Here is a 23,081-nt window from a genome sequence, read left to right as displayed (position 1 = left end):
CAGCTCAAACTCTGATGTTCCATATAGCAAGTCTGGCAACCTAATGATCTTTGATATCACTGCAGCTCTGAGAAAATTCTTTCTGACTTCTAAATAACTGAATTAGAAATGAGCCTCAGAGCACAGAAACTTAAATGCTGAAGACTGTCAGTACAGAAAAATGTCAACTGGATGAATTTTGGTTTTTTTTCAGGTTGTCTGTCTTCTGTAGATTTTTAGTCTTCTGAGCATGAATATTCATTTGAATTAAGAAAATCACTTGTCATTTTAAAGTGCTTCATAGTATCACGCAACACAAGTTTGCTCAGTGCCTGGAAGAGGGGATGTTTCATACAGATCTATTTTTTTCATGGAAGATTCTACTTCAGCAGTGGATTTCACTCCACTGATGTCCTAAGACTTCGATCTCAATGGTGGTCCCCAGCACTAAGAGAGCAGCGCATCTAAAATCTCTAGTCACCTCTGAATTCACCAAGAGCCCATGGTTCACACTCCATCTTTTGTTTCTCTTGCTCAAATGCAAATGTGCATCTAACCTTTTTCTCCGCGCTTCTTCTTGGTTCTATCAATATGGTCCTTGAGCTGGATGCGGACCTGTCGCTCATTTGGCTGGTCTCGTATAAACGGGTGCTTCATCAGCTGTTCTGTTGCAGGTCGCTGGCTGTGATTCTTTACCAAGCAGCTCTCAATAAATGACTGGAATTTTTTTGACCTGTCAAACAAAAGAGATGAATCCGCAGATAAAATGACAATCTCCAAAAAACCAAAAATATATATTTTTGAAATGCTGGAATTAAAAAATAAGAGGCTCCATCTATCGGTCAGCATAGATATCAACCAATCACAAAATAGGTCTAGCACTATATTAGGTACAATGGGGGTCAAAGGCATCGTCACCATCAACACACAGAACTGAGGTAACATATGGTAGTTAGCATATGAAAGCATCTGCACAGTGTATACATAACATTACACAGAAGACCAAAAGGAATTAGGGAAGAAAAAGGTCTCCCTGGGGACCCTTACTGGAATGGCTATTGGAATAAGGAAACCAAAGTGGGGCCTTAAAGAATGAGGAGAAAAATCACTCTAGAGAAAAGATAGTTCAGGTAGGCAAAAAAATCAGGGGAAAACTGAAGCTAGGAGGGAGGCTACATATGCCGGGGCATTAAGATGAGTCGATTAAATGAGACAGAAAACACAGACTGGAGAAAAGCAGAGGGATGGAGGGGTGAGGAGGGTGCACCACGAGCAACATTCTTACATGGGAAAGTGAACACTGATCAGGCACATTTTTTAACAGGTAATTTCTGAATCACTTTGAACTTTGGATTCCAATGAATTGGAACAGGATGTACGTATTTTTGCCATCAACCCAAGGACTTGAAAATTTGGATCTAAGTTCACACCTAGAAGCACATATATCTCCCTCTGGAAAGGCCCTATTTCCTCAAAGATTAACTCTGTGCCAGAGATGCACAGGGGCAGGTCAATCAGTAAAGAGATAACACACCAACAAGAGACGGCAGCAAGTCCCCATGTGGTTGAAATTAATGGTGGACTTTAGCCATGATTCATGAGCTGGGCACACATGTTCTTGCTGAAGGTTCCAAGAAATCATCTAGCCACAAATAATTAAGCTCACGACTGACTCTGCCTTTCCAAGACACTCCACTGACAGCTCAGTACTTCGTCCCTGGAGACCTGGGTAGAACCTTGGACATCCCGCCCACCTAACCCAGAGCAGGAAGGGCCCATTCTATGCTCTCTGTCACCCTCCTGTGGTGCCCTATGGATCCCCACAGCTTTCCCAAGTTTCCCAGAAGGCCATACTTATTTCAGGCCTGAACAAAATGGGGAGTATGTACTTCAATATTCAAATGTGAGAGGCACTTCTATATGGACTACTTTCTATTTCTGCCTCTGTCAAAGTGATTTCTCATTTTAATCCATGTTTTTGAATTTTTTCCCCCATATTTTTAAAATTGGTATTCCATGTTTTTGAAGTACTGAATTACTGGTATTTTTTTCCCTCCAAAATTTTAAGCTAAGTTTTAGAAATAGTTTGCATAGAAATAAAAGTAATCTATTGTGCGTGGGTTAATGCCAGGATGAATCAGGATAGGCCACATCATAGACTAGAAATGGTGACGAGAGGATGGATATTATGCACCTGCCTATTCAGTCCTTCAGCCCATATTTCTGCTTCTTCCATACTGGAAATTCTCAGCAGTGTCAGGATCTGTCTGGGTCATCTTTGCATCGTGAGAATAATTGCTGTGCTCTATGTCTGATAAATGAATAAATGCATGGATAGAAGGGCTGGGCAAGGGCTACGCTATGAGGACCCTCAACTCTGTGCGGGTGAAGGACTGAACGGGAGAACTGGAGGGGAGGTGGGATTTCCTTTCTCTGATCCATTGAATAAATCTGTGCCGGTGTCAACCTGGTACCATCTATGGAGAGACCTTGCAAGAAAAGCCTAATGAAATAATGGACTCCCTTAAGGAATAAACTGGAGAGAGCGAGGTTGACCTCCATAATAGAAACAGACAACGCCACGCAGCGCATTGCTAGATAGGAGAATCCGTTTTTTTAAAAGAAGAAAACAAAAACAAATGAAGACAGAAGGCCATTAAATATTCACAAGAATGCAAATAGCAGTCCTCTCTCTTGCTGGCGACTAGAAGGAAGTGCTTATCTTTTATAAAGTGCTCCACTATTAATTAGAAGGCAATAAATAAAAGAACTCACATTCAATTTAAAAAATGAGTCCCAGACTTAATAGACTGTACATTTCACTCCCCACACTGACGTCTAAAAAAAAAAAAAAGCCAGAGAATTCTCCAGATCTCCAGGAAGGAGCCTGGCTCATGGAGCTTCACGGAACCAGCCACCAGAGTCCCAGTTCCAGTGCCCTCCTGGTGGGAGGGAACACAGGCAGCCAAGAGAATCACTCTGGGCCCAAGGAGGGCCTGGATGTGCAGGGCTACGAAGCTGGGTGTGTATTTCACATCTTGTTCAAATGGCAGAGTTTGAAGAGGAAACAATCTTACCTAAAACACGTCCTTGAAGAAGGATTCGCTGTCTCTTATTTACGTTAGTGTGACCAAAGAATGGATGTGCTTAATTACACATTTAACTAAATGTGAAAACACTTTACCTCTGTTGAATATTTCCTGTTTGCTGAGTGTTCTGATGGGTTTAAAGTACATTTGTATAATTTTACTGCTTTAATCTCTTTAATCTACTTCTGTCTTTTTTTTTTTTTTTTTGGCTGGGAATTGAACCCAGGGGTGTTTATCCACTGGACCACATCACCAGCCCTTTTATTTTGAGACAGGGTCTTGCTAAGTTGCTTAGAGTCTCAATAAATTGCTGAGGTTGGCTTTGAACTTGTGATCCTTCTACCTGAGCCTCCTGAATTGCTAGGGTTACAGGCATATGTCACCACCCACAGCAGTCTATCTTCTTAAAAAAGCAAAACAAAAAAACTCACCTAAGGTTAGTAATACTAACTTCCCAAGGGTGGGCAGGGAGAGGTGAATGGTAACTAGTGGTATTTACAGTTTGAGGCACTAATTCCACTCCCAGCATCTGTAAACACTTTATCTCCCCAGCCTAATTTTGTTTACATATTAAATTATGTTAGGGAAATTTAAAATGCTTTAAAGATGGTTACATAAACCATTATAATTATTGGGCTTAATATTTTTGGGTAATCATGGGATTCTCTAAATGCAATATGAACTTGAAAATTCGCAGTGGCCCTGTCCTATTTCATAGAACTACCTTCTTTCTCTCCTTGGGGCTCAGTCACTTACTGTGTGGCTTTGAGCAAAGCACTTAACTTCTCTGTGTCTGTGTCTCTGGCTGCAAAGACTGCTGTGGTGATCCAATGAATTAATTCACATCACAGACTTAGAACAGTGCCAGACAGCACACACGCCCTCTCTGTGTTTGCTCTTTTGTTCTTATTACTATGACTGTGAGGACAGTATCCGAGCACCCTTCCTTTGTCACCAGGCTTAAGGAACACAGCATCTGCCTTTAACACTAGGGAGCAGGAATCTGAAGTCATATTCACTTATGACTCTATTCATTACGTTGTTTAAGGACAGGGACATGTTCTGAGAAATGGGCTGTTTGGTGATTTGGTCACTGTGCCAACTTTGCAGAGCACACCTGCACAGGCTGAGGTGGCTACGACGTCACTAGGAGACTCAACTCCATGGGACCACTGTCTTACGTGTGGCCCACTGTAGACCAATACCATTACGTGGTGGTGTTCTCTGAGGGAATTATTTTCTGTATCTTTGAGTGAGGTGAGTCAGCAGGAAGGGTCAACAGGGCTGTCATCTCCAAGGAGACTGGACAGAAAAGGCTAAAGGGAAAGGTCTGTGGGGCGGTGTTTGTTTTGCATTTAATAAACTCAATAATCACATTACAACCTGCAAATTCATTGTATTTAAAGTATTTCATGATATTTGCTTTATAGTACCATTATTTTCTTTAGTAAACACACACACAAAGAGCTCTGTCATATCTCAAAACAAAAGTTCCTGACAACCCAGCAAGAATCAGAAGAGAAGGTTCGTGAAGTCACGGGGTGACTGTAAGCTCTGGAATGCAGCAGGAGCCTGGGGTTGCTGGCTGCTCTACCAGCGAGGAGGAGCCCAGACTCTGCCTGGTTGCGTGGTCTGGGCCGGGGATCTTGCATGTATGAGCGATTATAGTTTTCCAAATGGACTCATCTAACCACTGCTTTGCTGTGTGGACTCTTCCAATTTAAAGGGCGCATGAAAAGAATAAGACTGACCATCTGCTTACAGGAAGAGAGTCATGCTGTCCTGAAGAAGCCCCCAGAGGGAAGCTATGGCACTGAGTTTACAGGGCAGGTGTGGAGGAGCAGGTGGGAAGAGAGAGGGGGAGGAAATCCGAAGGAGAGGATTGACCCACATGGGCAGCAGGGGAGACAGGAGGAGGAAAAAGGGCCCCAGCCTTACAGTTCACTTGCTGGTGGGGAAAGGAGAGGGAGTGAGAGCATCCTGGGTTTCCTCTGATTATGGACTGAGACCAACATGTGGCTCCCTAGCCTCAGGACTCCACAGGCACCCAGGCCTGTCCTGATGCACTGAAGGGAGGAGCCAGGGTCCTGTGAGTGATGGCAATAGCTGCCTATTGCCTTTTCCCCCCAAACTTAAAGGCACAAGAAAGAGTGTTCTCACTAAGAGACTAGATGTCTTGTACATTGAAGTCAGAAGTGTTAGCTGAAAATAACCCTCAACTGGTTGCTCCTGATGAAGTAAGTTCAGGACCCCATGTCCACTACAAAGGCACCAACTTTGGTAATGTGTTGCTATGTACACTGAGAACACCACACTTGACCTGACAAGTCGCTTAGGTAGAGAACAGCTGGGAATGACAGCACACTTTGGAGTTTTGTTTCTTTTGGTTGGGGTAGGGAGAATTCCTCTCCTTTAAAAATATAAAAGCTGGGCATCCTGATGCATGCCTATAATCCCAGCGGCTCAGGAGGCTGAGGCAGAAGGATCGTGAGTTCAAAGCCAGCTTCAGCAACTTAGTGAGTCCCTGAGCAACTTAGTGAGACCCTGTCTCTAAATAAAAAGGGCTGGAGATGTGGCTCACTGATTAAGTGCCTGTGTTCAATCCCTGGTACCAAAAACAAACAAACAAACAAACAAACAAAGGAAGAATGAACAAGATGTTTCATTTCCTCCTAAACATTAGAGCCTATTAAAGCAAACTCCATACTATTTCAAATCACTTTGGATCTAGTGTTTTAAGATCAAGAACTCTGAAGAGCTTAAATATTTTCACTTAAAAACTGGAGTTCTGTTGCAGAGAAATGGGAGCCAGGGTGCGTATTAGGGTATCGTGTAGCCTGGCTGGAGAATGCACCGTCAACCAGTTACAAGGGTAGTGATTTCAGTGAGAAATTGGCTCTCCAACTGCCAAGCTGCCTCTGTGTCCCTGGCCAGCATAGGTCTCCTGTTTTGACTGGTTCCTTTCCAGTCTGGAAGGGCGTGCCTCATATAAGATGAAACTGGCTGGGCCTCCTCAGTTCCTGAACCCTCACCAGCTTCCTTCAGCATCATCAAAATTAGTTCTCAGTGTCAAATTCTCAAGTGGAAAAGTCAGCCTATATTTTCCCTTGAAGTGTCTATTTCTCCAGCAAAGTCAGCGTGGGTGGTCTTTTGGGAGCAGGGTCACTGAAAACCTCCACCAGTGCAGGGCTGTCACTCACTCTTCAGTGGGGTCAGTGCAGCTTTCAAAGGGGCAGTGCAGACCAAGGTCAAGATGAAAGCAGAACCAGTGTGCCAACCACCTCTCTGAGGTTTAGGAGTTGGGTAGAAGTGGCACTTGGGGCAGAAGGACAATCTCTTGTCCCAAAAGGGAGCCGTCACTACTCAGCAAGGGCTATACTGTGCCCTTCTGGGAAAAAAAAAAAAAACCCTAAACCTAAACATAAAGCTAAATTGACACATTTTAAAAAGTTGGCAATTAATACAAATATTTTAAGACTAGTGTGTGGCCTCATTGTGCCATCAGACAAAACACATCTGTGGACAGTTTGTCCTTCTCTGTGAAAAAGCTCAAAATATGCACCCTGGAGCAGAGAAGGGAGAGGTGGAAAAAGTGGAAGGGGGCATAGGAAGTAAAGTCCCCTGTATACAGCCGGCTCCAAGGGAGGCCTGGCACAATGACAGGCAGAAACCTAGCAGCCAGGGGGCTCTGTAATGTTCCTATGATTTCCAGGGGAGGGAATGAGCCGGCTCCTCTTCTTGGGAGCCTGATCCAGGGAGGGGAGAGGAATGGGGCCTTAGGCGCTCTGAAATCACATGCGATTCAGTGCCCAATAGAAGGCTGTTGCTGGGGAGAGAGTGGTGTCTCCTACCTCATTGACCCTCCGAGAGGCTCTGCCTCCTGTTACCAATAGCAACTCACTTGCGCCTTGCAGGCCTGGCAGCTGGGAGGCTGTCGCCTCTTTCCTGGCGGTCTCCTTCCCTCTCTCGCTGTGCAGGGCCTTTCTCTGGTTCACCAGTGTTGCTATGTCATTACCAGATGACTGGTATTAATTAAGACTGCTCCCTGTGTGGTGGTGGTGGGGGGTGAACCTGTGGGTGGGAACATCAGAGCCCCCCCCATTGAGATCTGATCATGAAGTGGCATGAAAAGGGACAAAGGGCTGTCCCTTCCTGGTCTAAGGGGCCAGGATGTGTCTCTAGGAAAAGGATAGGGAGGTCACAAGTGGGCAGGAATCAACCCCAGTGCAAGAGGACTCAGAAACTGAAGAGTTCATTGGGGCAGATACACCACTTCTGCAGGAGGAAGGAGGAAGCCACGATTTTTGTTACAGAATAAGATACACAGGTCTCCACAGATGTATACACGGGTCCCCACAGACGTACACAAGAAAGAAAAAGTCTGACATCTGGCATAACCAGTCATATTCTCTCCAAAACTTTCTGCTGTACCTATGTGTGGCCATAATATTTAAGTAATGCTTTCCTTTGTAATACATCACCTTTTTAAGAATAAGCTAATTAAAAGCAAAGCTTACATCACTGTCCAAAAAAAGAAACCAGTATCACCTGCCATAAAGAGAAAGCAATGGGAAAACCACAAAAAACTACAAATGCTCAAGCACATGCCAGAGAAATCATCTCAGGGGATACCCAGGTGTGTGTGTGTGCATTGTTGAGAAACAGAAGAGAAGTCAGCCACTCTAACAGGCTGACTCTAAATTATCACCCTCTCTGATAAGATGCTCTGTACAACCAGGAAAGACACCACTTGGAGTTATTGATCATACAGTTTTCATGTCATTACTTGGGCTCTACCACCCATTTTACCTAGTAGCTCCTTACCTGGTAGGCAAAGATGTGCTGCACAAATAACAGGTAATGCAGCTATTATTCTAAGATGAATGACATGTGGAAAGTCACCCACCACGCCATAGTTATATTAGTTTAATCCATTCAGCAGGACCCAGGGATCCAAGCTCATTCAAGACAGATATCCAGGAAAACTTCCCCCTTAGATCTGCAGAACACTGAGGACCAAACTCACCACTTCTTAGACTTGAGCCGAGGCGCTGGGTTCCGGGGGATGAGGAAGAGGGCTCTCATGGGGTGCATGTCACAGAGAGCTGCAAGAGACCAAAACAAGGGCCAGCTCTGGTTAGGAGGCTAAAGCCAGGCCAAGTCCATCCTGCAGTGCAACGAATACTGCCAACTGACCCTCTGGGCTCACGCAAGCCCAGTGCAGCCCAGGACAGAGGATCCAAAAGCTTCCATCTGGAAAGCACTTACAAGAGCTGGTATCTAATTAAAAGAACTGCATTAGCCACCACCCCTTTCAAACAGATATGTTAACATTTCTAGGGAATACTCTTACTTCACATTTAAGGAAAATAATTTAAAGTGTCAACAATCTTTGCTGTAAATAACCATCTGACACTCAAAGCACATAGCATTAGATGACAAGTCTAATGAGGACGATTAAGTTGTTTTTAATTGGCAAAAGCCTAAGCCATAAAATAGAAGGTATTTGATAATCCAAAGTATAGTTTCTTATACATTGAAGGCTCATCCAAGCTCAGTGCGATCTCTGTGGATTTCTGAAGTCCAAAGTACTATCCTAGAACATCATTCACTGTCTCTAGATATCTCAAGTGGCTTCTCAGGTTTCATGATTTTTTTTGGGGGGGGGGGGTGTTTGTTTGTTTTTTAAATTCACTGACCCCAGGAAGACCAATGGAGTAAGGCAAATTGAGTCTGGCAGAAAGACCAAGTTACAAAAATATCTCAATGTGTCAACATGAGATTATGTTTTCCAGTGAAAGCTCTCATATAGTCATATTTTAATCAAAATATTTTGTTAGTTTACTTTTCAAACAGCTGGGACTACTTTTTTCTTTGTACCTAGATTAATGCTCCTTAAAAAACAAAGGGTTCTGTAGGTTTATGTTTATTTTTAGCCCACCTACTACATATCAAGAATGATAATAGTTTTAAGTCTGTGGTATATTGCTTTTCTGATTCATAAATGCCCATCAACATTGTGAATGAGAGGAATTGTGTCAACAAATACTCCCAATCAATCATGGGACAGATGAAATCAACCAAATCAGGATTGAGAGATAAGAAGACTATGATAACATGAAGGTAAACAGCTATGAATACAATGACCTGCCCATTGGGTGAGAAGGATGGTTTGGAACTGGTCCTTTCAGAAGCAGATACCAAGGTGACATTAAATATGCAAGGATACTAATGGAGAAAGTTCCAGTGGGAAGGGAATTAGAATTAGGGAGGGACCCAGGAAGGATGGGCAGGGCCTCTGGTGGCTCTGCAAGTCTGACTGCCCTGCAATCCAAGGCAGGTGAGCAAAGTCACAAGGGGTTGCTTTGAGCCTCAGGGGCCTAAAAGAAATCTTGTCTTCCAGGAAAAGGAGTGCCTTCTTGTTCCCAGACATGCTTGGTTTCTGATGGGGAGCGGCCCTTGGGAGAGGCAGGCTCAGCACCATTCTGGCAGCATGGAATGGCATCACCTGTGTGGAAGCCTGAGAGGTACATTCTCATGGCCACCACACAGCAGATAGAAATGTTTTGCCATACCAGTTGTGCCAGATATTAAGGAACTCGAGAGGGTCTCAGGATTGCCAGAGTCCTGACCATCCTGCCTCAAATAAGGGCAGGAAAATGTAAAAATCTAAACATTAATAAAGTTAGAGTTGCCTAGTATGATGGCACATGCCTGTCATCCCAGCTACTCAGGAGGCTGAGGCAGGAGGATCACAAGTTTGAGGCCAGCCTGGGCAACCTAGTGAGACCCCCCCACATCTCAAAATAAAATGAAAAGGTTGAGGGTGTAATTCAATGGTAGAATGCTAGCCTTGCATGGGTGAAGTCCTGGTTCAATGTACAGTTGTTGTAAAAAAAAAAATGGCAGCAATAGAATATAAGTGTTTGTATAACCTGGCCCTGAAAAACCAGCTTTTAAATTTTTTGTACATTGGAGCTTATAGTCTTTGTGGGTTGCTCACAGTTTTATGTTAGGTGACGAGAAGTTCGAGAATAAACTACACACCAAATCTGTAAGACAAATAAGACTCTCAGAGTTTGCTTTCATTTTTTTTTTTTTCATTTTTTTCTTCATGGAAACAAGATCCTCACGCTGCTCTGAAATGAACGGATTCCTGGTTAATTTAAGATGACTCTGCTTTCTAAATATGCCAGCTCGAATCCATGCAGGGCTCCGCGTAGCAGAAATAAAGCAACTGCAGCTCCTGGCAAGGAACCTCAGTCCCCACAGTGTGGACCAGCAACAGATTCCACCCCAGAGGAGGATACTTACGGGGAGCACCTTCTGCCATCTCAATGGCGGTGATTCCCAAAGACCACAAGTCACTCTGAAAAACAAGGAAGGTACAGACACGTGCATAAATTCAGTCAACAAAGGAACACTTACTTAAACCTGGGAATGGCTTGAGAGCTGCCTGTGGGAAAATCCTTCAGTTGTCCTGCTTACCAACTTCATCCCCCCAACCAAGCTCCAAGGTGAGACGGCCCTCGTTCACTTTTTTACTGATGATACTTTGCATGATGCTTAACTCAGGGTCAGTTTTCAACAAATATATGGTAAATGAATACAAGGTTTTAAAAATCAACTTATCACCGAAATTCATCTGTCAATGGAACCATATGAAGTTACTGCTATTTCTTCTGAACATCTTTACTGAGTTCTACTTGTCATGAAACAAACTGCACATTCATAAAGTGTGCCATCTAATAAGGTATGACACATGAATACTCTCGGGATCCCATCACCCCAATCAAGATAGTAAACATACCCATCACTCCCCAAAGATCCCACTTGCCCTTCTATATTGTAGTCCCTGCTATCTATGGCCCCACTCCACCATCCATAGGCAACCACTGATCAGTTTTCTGTCACTACGAATTAGTCTGCATCTTCCAAAGTCTTCTATTAAGAGTCACGTAAGATAATGCCTTTTGCAATCAGTTTGTTTCACTTAGCATAATGTTTTGAGGTCCACCCTTGTAGCATGTATCTGTACCTCACTCTTTTTTATTTTCTCAGTAGTATTCCATTGGGTGGACATAGTGCAGTTTGCTTTCAATGGTTGACAGACATTTGTATTGTTCCCAGTTTGAGCTAGTCAATACAAAGGTGTGCATTTTTATTTCTTTTGAGAAAATAGACAGGAGTGGGAACACAGCTGGATCAGATAGTAGGTTTATCTATTTTCAATGGTTTTTAACCTGCAAGACATCCCCCATGTTTTTTAATTAGATGAGGACAGAGAGACTTTGAGGATGCTTTTTACTTGTTTCTTCCTAGTGTTTAGAAGAGAGTTTGGAACAGTTGTAGGTGCTCAATACATTTGTATAAGGATGAAATATCCTCCTTCTTGTAAGTAGACTATCATTTGAAATAAAGATCTTTGTGTGTGTGTGTGTGTGTGTGTTGCTGGGGATTGAACCCAGGGCCTTATGCATGCGAGGCAAGTATGCTACCAACTGAGCTATATCTCCAGCTCTCAAATAGAGGTTTTTATACCCTTATATTCTTGCTTATGCTCAGACTGATTTTATGCTCTGATCAGCATTTTCTAGACCAGTGATTCCCCTTTAACTGTGCTGCCTCCATCTCTAATAATATGCTTCTCCCACACTCTTTGTCTATGGCTCAGTGGTCTCTAAAGATGGCAGGAGAGGGGGTCAAATCAATAGATGGGGAAAACCAGGTTAGGAAACCTCAAACAGATGATTGCTGCATTTGTTTCCCAGCAGATGGGTTGGAAAACCTAACAGAAAATTTGGTTCAGTGGCCCACATCCTGATATAGTCTCACCCTCCTTGCATTTTAAATACATTATGCATTGTGTATATTATTCAAGACCTCACCTGCAACCTCGCTCAGATCAGAGAGACCAAAGTTAAGTTTCCTTATATTCCCGTCAAACAAATGTCATGGGTCCATAAAACACATGTAACTGGAAGAGGACCATGAAACTCATACTGAGTCATTCCCTACAACTAAATTTCTCAGTATCCTGTGAGTGACCCCCAGGCCTGTCCAGTGTTGGAGCTGAGGCCTACACAATGTGATGAGGACTTTCCAGGGCACTGGCCTCTTGCCTAGCATGCCATCTACTTTACCACAGATGCTGGGCACACATGAACCACACATGTGGACGTAAGTGGTAGATTCTTTGCCTGTCACCAGTTGTCAGATCGATACCATTGTCGTTGGGTGCCAGGTAACTTCTCTGCTTTCAGCACTGCTCAAGAAGGTAGCTCGTACCTTCTTGCTATGTTTCAAGAAGGATTCAGAGGTTTCAGAATCACGTACACCCCCAGTGAGTGCACAGTCTTGCAAAGGACGATGTTTTCCACAGGCTCTTGGCCTTGCTCAGGAGAACATTTCCAGAGCTAAAGGGGAAGGCCTGGCCCACCTGTCACAGGCTGGCACAGGAGCAGTAACTGGTACAGAGCGAAATAGCTCACTTATATGTGGGGTTTTATGGTTGGTAGACAAAGACAGTTGTTCAGGAGCCTGATGCAAACACTGAGTCACTCTGTGCAGGAGGCATCAGGCAGGAAACAGTGAGAATTGTCTGGAAATGGAGGGTCAGCTCCAAAGGTCCCTGTGCTATTTTGATCGGCAGGCCTTGGCAGTTCTGCCAGCATGTGTCCAGTATCCCTAGAAACTGCAGCATGAAATGAGGTGCGAGCAGGATGGAGGAGGCCAGGCTCTGCCCCCTGACTGCCACAGCAGAGTCAAACGCAGATGGCCTCCAAGTTTAGGAGACTGAACTGGCTGAACAGCCCACATGTCTGAAAGAGAACATGCTGGTCTGGCAAGAGGAGGGCTCCAGGGCCTGCCTCAGGTGGGGCAGAAAATGCACAGAAGACCCAGCACTCTCCTGCCTTTGGGTCTGTGTTCAAGCTCATCTCTGGGCCAGCAGCACCTCCCAGTGACCTGCAGGCTGCCTGACTCCCCTCCATGAGGTCTTCCTTTAAGTCCTATGTCCTCCCCCAGTGCTGTCCATCCCCTGCCTTTCCCAGGACAGTCCCCCCATAAACTGTCCCTTTCTAACATGCTGTGCGTTTACTCACAGCTAATTGACTGTGCTTTGTGCCCCTTGCCCCCAGCACACACATGTGCACACTCCCTGACACAAGAACATAAGGCCTACAGGACAGGGATCTTCATTTTGTTGACTTATGTATTCCAAGTACCTAGAACACGAGAGAAGGATGCAGAGCCTGAGTGGTCTGAGGGCTGGCAGGACCCTGGTAGACCTTCATGTCCAACCTTGTACTTCACAGCTGGGGAAAGCGACAGAGCCAAGATCATAGTGCAAAGAAGCACCAACATTTTTCAACAGAGCTGGGTCTCCTGCCTTCCAGGCCAGTCCTCTATTACCAAAGAGAAGAGCATGCATACTTTATTTTTTTTTTAAGTCAGGGGTCCATAAAATAATCTTTCCAGATTCCTACTTCACAGGTGACTGAATGTGCTGGCAACTCAATGAAGGTGTTAAGATACAGTGAAGCACCCCAGTTCCATGCTACGAAACTGGCCTCATTCTTTGAGGCAACATGGGTTGGCTTTTCAGTCAGACAGATCTGGATTTAAATCTGGGTTCCTAATTTAGCTACCCACAGAATGCTGCTTAGAGTTTAGCTTTCTCAGCTGTATAAAAGAGGTAACTGACACGCATATGTTCAGGTATGCTCCCGGGCACAAAACCTGGCACACACTGAAGCTCAAGAGTATCGATTTCCTTCTCCTCTAAAGACTGCCTCTGTCTGCGCGGTTTAGTCTTCTGTGATTACCCTCCATCTGGCTGTGGCTTACCCAACAGGCACTTTCAGCCCCTATTTTCATTGCTGTCTCTATTTCAGAGAATAGGAGAGCTACACTTGGTCTATCCTGACTCTCCTACAAGTTATGGATCTGACACAGTTATAGCCAATGAAACATAAACAGCCATCTTCAGAGAGCTTCCACTTTTCCCAAAAAATAGGGAACTAACACAGCTTGTGTCCTGCCAACTCATCCCCACTTCTTTGTGCCTTGAATCAAAACATGGTATCTGCAGCTACAGCATCCATCTTGCATTCATGAGGCAATAAGCCGACAAGTCATTGTTGACAGGGTAGAAATGAAGGAACCTAGAGTTCTAAAGACACTGATGAGCACCATGTCAATCTTGGAGTACCTGCATCTAAGCTTCTGGGGATGGAAGAAACACAAATACATATATACAGCCAAAGGCATTCCTAAATGATAATGCATATACAGCAATAAAAAAAAAAAAGAAAGCAGATTTTGACAATAGGGGAATAGGACGTCTCACTTGTTAAGTGATCCTGGATCCATTCTACTAGAAGCAGGGAGGGTCACTGAAGACATGTCTCTCTTGGGCAGCCTGCCCCCAATCCACAAATACTCCCCTTTAAATCAGAAGCTACTCCATTCCAACTCCCTGCATCCTAGGTTTTTCATATGACCAGGCCAGCTACTGCGGCTTCTTTTAAGTTTTCATTTCATATCACTGTTAGGATTTCTTTTTCTTTTGCTGGGATTTCCTTCTTTTCCAAAAGGAACATTTATATTATTGGCCATACATACCCAAAGTTGCTTGTAAGCTATGCTTAACTGCCGTGCTCGGAAGCCTTAAATGTCCTTGACGGGCCTTGTATAAGCCCTCGGATACATTAGCAAGTCCCAAAGACACTTCAGAAGTTAAATATGAGAGAAAATATTCCAATTACCACTGGTAAGACAGATCACAGGAGACAAGAAAGGGAAGAGGGAGGAAAAAGATAGGAGAGAGTCAGGAAGAGATAAGTTTCTTTCATGGCCATGGCGTGATTCATTTTGGCAGGAGCTGGGTAATTCATTATTCCAGAGGTGCTGGCTGCGTAGCCTGGCCCGTGGCATGATTAATAGACCAGTGCTGTGTGCATTACAAACAGAACAGGGACACATTCTGGTGGCTCTGGGGAGGCAGACATACGACACAATTTCTGGTTGGGAGCTGGGGACAGCGGCACACTGGCAGCTTGAACAGAAAAAGAGAGCGTTCCTTCTGGGCTGGGCTGCCAAACAGTGCAGAGCAGCAATCTCAGAAGGCCAAACCAGCCACACAAGGAAAGGGAGGCCATCTGAGGAAAGATCCCAATTTCCTCAGCTGTAAGGTGAATAAATATACATATATATATATATATATATCCTTCAGGGCTGGTGTGAGAATTCAGTAAGATAATATACACCAAGCACCTAATAGTGCAGTGCACACAGTTGGTGTTTAACAAAAAAGGGTGCAGACAGATCCTTAGGCCAGTTATTATCAAAAGGCAGCTCAGCCACTAAACCTGAGTCAGATCAGATGGCAGTGAGTCTAGCACTCAGTGGACCAAGGCTGCTGAAACAGGAAGCTAGAGGAAGCCAACAGGCAGAGGCTGTCCTCTTCCCTCCTTTAGCCTGGCAGTCTCTCTCTGCCGCCCTGTAATGGCAGTGCCTGATAAGAAGTCAGGCTGTTGAGCAGAAATGGCCATGGTGGAGTCTTAGCCCCATGAACCCACTGCAAGGGGCAGCATGGAGGTCAAGAGTAGACAGACAATAGCTTAATCCTGGGCACAAAAAGGACAGTGGATTCTACCAGGTTTCACAGACCAGAAAATAGTCTTTCATTGGGTCACTGATTTGTGGTTACTTACTCATTTTGAAATATCCCAGTATGAAAAAGGAAACAGTATGCATTGCATGTGTGGTCCCTACGGACAGCATCTTGATCTAGTGGTAAAAGTTAGAGAGAAGCAGATTCTGGTTCAACAGAAAACAATCAGAGATGTGCAATACAAATATGAGGTTGAACCACATGAAATTGTTGTTCTAGGTCAAAAATGACCCCTAATATAGCAGTGCTTTTTCAAATGATACATAAATATAAAACTACAAAGTTAATACATATATATTATATATATTTATATACCAAGTTTATAGATTAAGTATTAGGCATTGCATTTATGTCTTTATATCTATTAACACACCTTATTCTATTACAATCGTGATATAGAATCTATTATTCTCGTTTTATACAGGCTCAGAAAGGTTAAATAATTCCCTTGGGCCAATACAGCAAACAGGAAGCAGAATCTATGGTTTAAACATGTTTTGTCTGACTTCAAAAGACTCACTTATTCATTATGTCACATACTTACTACATTACATATAAACAGAACTAAGGTGGTGAGTTCAGGGTCACTGGTGATATTCCCAAGAGAGGTAGGTATTAAAAATCCTGTTTAAACATAAACTGAAGAAATACCTTTCTGCAGTCCCCATCCACCTACATGTTATTGGGCCAAAGGAAAACTACTGAACTTAATCTCTTCCACTGAGATGTGTGTGTTGCCTGGAGGAGATGCTGGGCCTGACTGAGGAGTCCTATCTAGGTGGGTGTGAACATGGACACTTATGAACATGTATAACAGGTGTCAGTTTCCTGCTAGTGGCACTAATGTGGTTGTTGGTACCATCTCGCCGCCCCTCCCTTTTTTTTTTTTTTTTTTGCACTGGAGATTGAACCCAAGGCACTTTACCACTGAACTACATCTTGAGCATTTATTTATTTATTTATTTAGAGACAGAGTCTCACTAAGTTGTTGAGGGTCTTGCTGAAAAGTTGCTGAGGCTAGCCTTAAACTTGCCATCCTCCTGCCTCAGCCTCCCAAGTTGCTGGGATCACAAGCATGTACCCCCATGCCCAACTGTATCATCTTCCTTTTGAACAAATAGGGAAGAACCCCTGTTTGGATTTCAGCGGACAGAGGCCTGGACTCCTTTGAAAGTATAAATGTACCATTTTGTAGCCTGAATACTGTCCTCTTGGGTGACACCTTCATCACAGTGACTCTCCTATCAGGCAGTTGTTTATGTCATCTCTGGCTGAGCCTCTGAGAAGCACTATTTCTACCCTGCTTATTAAGCCAATATCTGGGACATGGGATAATGAATCGGGCAGTTTCTCCACAGCCTGAACACAATATTCACCCAAATACCAGAGGAGACCCCTATGCTTACAAATAATCCACAGCACCTGTGTGAAAACTCTCATAAACAGAATATAGATGAATAGCACACAGAGGCTGTCCTCTTCCCTCCTTTAGCCTGGCAGTCTCTCTCTGCCGCCCTGTAATGGCAGTGCCTGATAAGAAGTCAGGCTGTTGAGCAGAAATGGCCATGGTGGAGTCTTAGCACAGATCTGGCCTGGGGTATAAAAGCCCAGCAGGTATGGGGTGTTAGGACTGGCCATCCACTTCATTTCTCTTCACTAGTTTAATGAGTACAAGGCCTGCTAATGGCGAAAACATTAAAACAGGACAAGAGGAGACAGAAAATAAGAATTTTAAGTTCACCATCCACATGTCCTGTTCAGAGGTAAAACACTCTTGGGATATTCCAGATTCCTTCTAGATTTCTCATGTGTCTCTCTCCATGGCATGGGGTAGAGTAAGTTGATGTTACGAGATAGTTCTATTCCATACTCTACACTTAGGCTATCTTGGGGTCTCTTCGGATCCAACATATATGCACCCCTTTGCCAAAATAGCTATGTAATATTCTACTGGACAGATGCTCTGGTCTCTGTTCAACCTGTTTCCCATTGATGGGCATTTGGCCACAGAGAACTTTCTTTAGTGGGTGGTTCTATTAAAAGTAATAAGTACACAGGACTATAAAATGCTTGGCAGATTCCATCCAACTGAAATAAAATTCAGAGTAAGTTTTAAAAATAACAGTTTAAACAGCCTAGGAATTTTGAGTAGTTTTATTAATTTCAAATCTTTTGAATGCTTATTATTAAATGGGAAAGCTTTCATTATTGCCCCGCATACTTATCAGGGAAATGAAACCTTTCCTTTCGCTTGAAGTGTTTTGACAGAATTTCTGAAAACAAGAAAGGCAGGGCCTCCAGGGGAAGCCAACACACCAGGCAAATGAGATTCTGGCACTCCTCCTGAGGAGACTCTATTGCAGAGAGTGACTTACTGAGCCCAGTAGATAACCCACAAAGCCAGGCTGCAATAAAAGCCATGAGCTCTCAGACTACTTTCCTACAGAGGCCCTCATAATGCTGAATGAATGACTTCACTTTTAAAAATCAAACAACAAACAAAAACTTGAAACAGTTTTTAAAGACATCTTAAGTCAAATAATAATCAATAATATCAATAATCAACAAAATCAAAACTATCCTGTCCTGGCTTACATTTTGCCTTTATTTTAAAGCAAGGGATCTCATGGCAGGAAATTTAGAAATATCCACTGGCCCTCAAGTCATCTTTTATTCTAAACATGTCATCTCGGCTGAAAGCATCTATCACGTGTGACAGCCCCTAGTGTTGACACCAGATGCTGAGCCTGGGAGACCCTGCTGGTCAATGGAACATCAAACACACAGGACCAAATCTCTGACGGGGTCCCGAATGAACTCTTGTCAACAGCCCAACCGCTGCCACAGATAGAGCTTGGCCAACCCCATGCACACAGTGGGTATTCACTAAGGCACATGAGGTGTTATTGTCAAGTTGTCCCTTGGTGACAGACCACATTCCTAAGAGAATCTGGACAGTAAAATAAAAAGAGTAGTTATAGTGGCATAAGAGGAGTTTGCTTTTTTTTTTTTTTAAGATTAGCATCTTCTCTAGCCTATAGTGAAACTGTGAAGTGATTGAAATAAATCTTCAAAGAACCCCCAAATCTTTCATTTCTGCCCAATTTTTCCTGATTCACCCTTTCGGTCATGCGCCATTCTTTTTGTACCCGTGACAGGTGACCAGTGAAGCCCACATTATTGCCATGAGTTTTTCTTCCTTTCAAACAGCCTGCACTCATGATGAGCCTGATAAACTAATTCAGAAGAAGGTCTAAATGACTGATGGAGAGGAACCTGCTCTGTTGGGATTCTTTTTTTTTTTTTTTTTTTGTGATGCTGGGGATTGAATCCAGGGCCTTGCGTATGAGCTACAAGCACTCTACCAACTGAGCTATATCCTTAGCCCCATGATATGAGTCTTTTAAAAATTGTTTTTAGTTGTTGGCAGACCGTTATTTAATTTATTTATAAGCAGTGCTGAGAATCGAAAACCAGTGCCTCGCACATGCTAGGCAAGTTATCTACCACTGAGCTATAATCCCAGCCCCCAAGAAATTATTTTAATTCCAAGCTTTGGCTTGGAAAGAAGAAAGGTCTTTTGTAGTTACGCCTCTCAAAAGATCTATCAGAGGGATCTACTCTGTGCCACAGAGGAGAAGTCCCACATATAATGTATCTGTCATTATACAAAAAAGGTTAAGTTTGAGATAAGTCCAAAAACACTGATTCCTCCTGGTATATGTTCAGGTCATCTAAAATATCCATGGCCCAGACTTAGAATAGTTAGCACTTGTAAAATATAACTAAAGTATGAAGAATTGCTCAGGGCCAGTATAACATACATGTCTAGCCTGGGACATATACTTTGTGGTGGCTCCTCTGAAGAGATTTGCAAATGGAATTACTTAAACATGTTTATCATTAGCAGTTTAAATAAATGTCATTTATTTTGGCAGGAGATTAATTTTTAACTTGGCAGCTGTTTTCAGACAGATTGTTGTCAGGTTATGGCAGTGACTAACTTTAGAGGAAGGAGCATATTTACAGGAGATTAGGTTTTCAGACCTTCAAACTCGCATTTCCCCAAGGAGGCAAGTAATTTTGTCAATACCCTGAAATATTGGGTCCCAAAGATACTGCAAGGTTTGCATTGTTGTGGCCTGATTTCAATAATAATCCCACATGTGAAGAACTAAATGGTCTTTAAAACAGGACTTTGTCAAATATACTTTTCATTTGTTTGATAAACTGGAGGCTTATGCTGAAGTAAGTTATGGAGGAACAGAGCTATCTTCAGAAAGTTGGGAGACCTGGGTTCAAGACCCAATGCAGAGAAGATCACTAACTGGGTAAGCACTTGCAAAAGGCCAGTCATTTTGGGAAGGAACGTGAACCTCTAAAACCAGGCAGTACCATGTTTTGTCCACAGGGTGTCTCTCTACCTAGTGCTCAACCTGAAAACCCACAGTTCCTACCTACACATCACTGCACCCAGTTCTATTGTGTATCTATTCTTAGCCAGGAAAAAAACAATGTCAATGGACACTTGAGCTAGCAGTGGGGCAGCAACCCAAATTCATGTTTGGTGGTTGGCTTGTGGAACAGATAGAGGACGGCTTCTTGAAGACCTCTATTTGAACATGGCTTTGAATTTATTAGAAAATCTCCAGCTTAAAATACAAAGTGATAAGCTGCAAATCAAATTTCTGGAGAAACCACCATAGAGTAGTGATCAACATCTCATTTGGTTCTCACAGAAAAGAGACCTGAATAATTAGACTCTGAGCAATGCAGAAATGAGGAAGTCTGATTATTCTTTTCAGAAAAAGATGACCCAAGATAACAAATGCATATCTTGGCTTCTTGTATTATTAAAAGCTATCAGAATATGTTCTTGGGAGTGGAAGGGATAGGTAAAGGTTGATCAGTGGGGACCAAATTATAGTTACCTAGAAGCAAAAAGTTATTTTGTGTTATCAGTGTACAATAGAGTGACTAGAATGATAATGTACTGTACCTTTTAAAAGCTAGAAGAAAAGATTTTGAAATTTTTCAGCTTGAAGAAATTATTAAAGTTTGCGTAGAGAAATATGTTTAACTTGATTTAAACAACAGGCAATGTATACATGTTTCAAAATATCACATGGTACCCTGTTAATATGTAAAATAATAAATTTAAAAACAAGAACTAATAAACGAACTGGTCAGAGAATATGTACTTTGCCAAAAATCTAGACAATAATCAAATTGGTAAAACAAGAACTAGTAAATGAACTGGACAAAGAAGAGAATATGTACTTGGCCAAAAATCTAGACAATAATCAAAATGGAAATCCAACCTATTTTCCAAGAAAAAGAATATAGAATATAATTCAAACTTTTAAAGAAAATTTTTTTAAATAGGCATGTGAGGTGGATTCATTATAAAGATTCTCACTAAAATGTCCTTTTTTTCTCCAGTTCTCCCATTGGGACACATACATCCCAAATCTGAAAGCACAAGAGAATTCTTCCACTGCAAGACTCAGGATGGAATTTAGGTGTAATTTTAAAATACAAAGAAGAAGTCATACCTTGAAATCATATGTGGCATCTGGGTTTTCGTCACAGGCAATGACTTCTGGTGCCATCCAGTAGGGGGTCCCAATGAAAGTGTTCCTCCTGCCCACTGTTCGGTCAAGCTGGGCACTGACTCCAAAGTCCACTAATGAAGAGAAAACAGCCAAATTACTGTTTATTCCCCGATCTCAGGTTTAACATGGGAAAATGGTTTTGTGCTTTTTAACATGACAAGATGTAAAAATGTACCATTTTAATCATTTTCATCTGTGGTATTAAGTCCATTAACACTGTGCAACCATCACCACCAAAACTTTTCATCTTTCCCAACTGAGCCTCTGATCCATTGAGCAAGAACTGCCCTACTGCCCTCTCCCAAGCCCTGGCAACCTCCCACTTTCTGTCTCTCTAAATTGACTGCTCAGTTACATGGAATCATATAGTGTTTGTCTTTTGGTTTGGCTTATTTTACTCAGCATAATGTTCTCAAAGGTCACCCATGTTGTATCAGGTACCAGAATCCCTTCCTTGGTAATACTGAATAACATTTCACTGTATGTATATATACCACATTTTGTTTGTCTTACTGGAATGGCTTCTGCCTTTTCCATACTGTGAACATAAATTTTTCAACTTCATGATAAATGCATGAAGTATACAATGATAAAACACCAAGTGTTATATTTGGTTATACCAAGACTCCATAATGACCAAAAATAGGTGTTCAATAAAAGGCAAGCTTGATTGCCATAAAGGGTGGTACAAAAAAAGTGATTAAGGGCTGAGGGCTGGAGTCAGATGCCAAAGTTCGCATCCTGTTTCTGCCACTCACTAGTGTTGTGACCTAGGATAAGTGGATCAACCTCTTTGAGCTTGGACTTCCTAACTTATGAAATGAGGATGATGTCACCTACATACAGTGCTCTAATATTTACATGAGATCATCTAAATGCCTTGTAAGGGACATGGCACTGCTACACTCTCAACAAGTAGCTGTTAAACAGGGATGACCGAATCTTCCGACAGCTCATCTAATCTGCACATAAGTGTCTGCTTAGCCTACAAAATGTATGCTTTGATTTTTTTAAAACGGAATATTCATGAGATGAAAGTTTAACTCCAAATACAATAAGAGGAATTTATATATTTTTAACAAAAGAGCAAATATTTAAATCTCAATGAAAATAAACAACCGTATGGACAGTCATCCTGTTCTAGATGATGAATCATGAATCCTACAGGATATTGGTCAGTTTACATTTTTACTCAAGCAGGCAAATGCGCATGGGGGTTCTGCAACTCATCTAGAGAATCCCAGACCTGCTGTGGGGAAGGGCTCTAATAGATATGCCAAAGAAAGGGATCCCCCACTGGCAACAGGCACATGTAGGAGGGTAATCATTATGCACCTAAAGCAGACTACCAAGCACCCATTTTCTACAGGTGGCCTAGGTAATCATAAAATCAATATACATATAACTTAAACATATGGGAACATAGCAGAATTTGCTTATTTTAAATATGTCTAACTATGAATATTTTCAATGAAAAATTGGGTCATCAGTGTTCTGTCATAACAGCAAACATAAAAAATGTGAAATGCAGGAGATGATTTTAAGGTCTATCACTTCTAATCTTTACTAAAAAAAAAAAAATCCCAAATATCTCTACACATTGATTAAGCACAAGTTTCTTCTGTTCATCATAGCATTTACAACTGATTCCTCAAAATGCTTTTAGAAAATATCTTTGAAACAGAAAAAATATTTTTTTTTCTCTTTTAGGGCAATGGCCCC

At 42.5% G+C, this 23,081-nt stretch overlaps 1 protein-coding gene across 7 annotated transcripts in view; it reads right to left on the bottom strand.

Moving 5' to 3' along the window:
- Tnik (TRAF2 and NCK interacting kinase) overlaps positions 1–23,081 on the bottom strand; it is a 383,074-nt gene that overhangs the window by 99,236 nt on the left and 260,757 nt on the right. For all 7 annotated transcript variants that reach the window (XM_015494269.2, XM_048814298.1, XM_048814300.1 and 4 more), the window contains exons 7-10: positions 21,300–21,430; positions 10,383–10,437; positions 8,095–8,173; positions 537–712 (exon numbers count right to left, since the gene is read on the bottom strand). In XM_015494269.2, coding sequence (XP_015349755.2) covers positions 537–712; positions 8,095–8,173; positions 10,383–10,437; positions 21,300–21,430 — 441 coding nt within the window. The remainder of the gene's footprint in view (positions 1–536; positions 713–8,094; positions 8,174–10,382; positions 10,438–21,299; positions 21,431–23,081) is intronic.

Source organism: Marmota marmota, unplaced genomic scaffold (genome assembly GCF_001458135.2).
Source record: "Marmota marmota marmota unplaced genomic scaffold, marMar, whole genome shotgun sequence".
NCBI classification, from domain to species: domain Eukaryota; kingdom Metazoa; phylum Chordata; class Mammalia; order Rodentia; family Sciuridae; genus Marmota; species Marmota marmota.
Note: the sequence above shows the minus strand (reverse complement) of the source record. Positions and strands in the feature narration are given on the sequence as shown.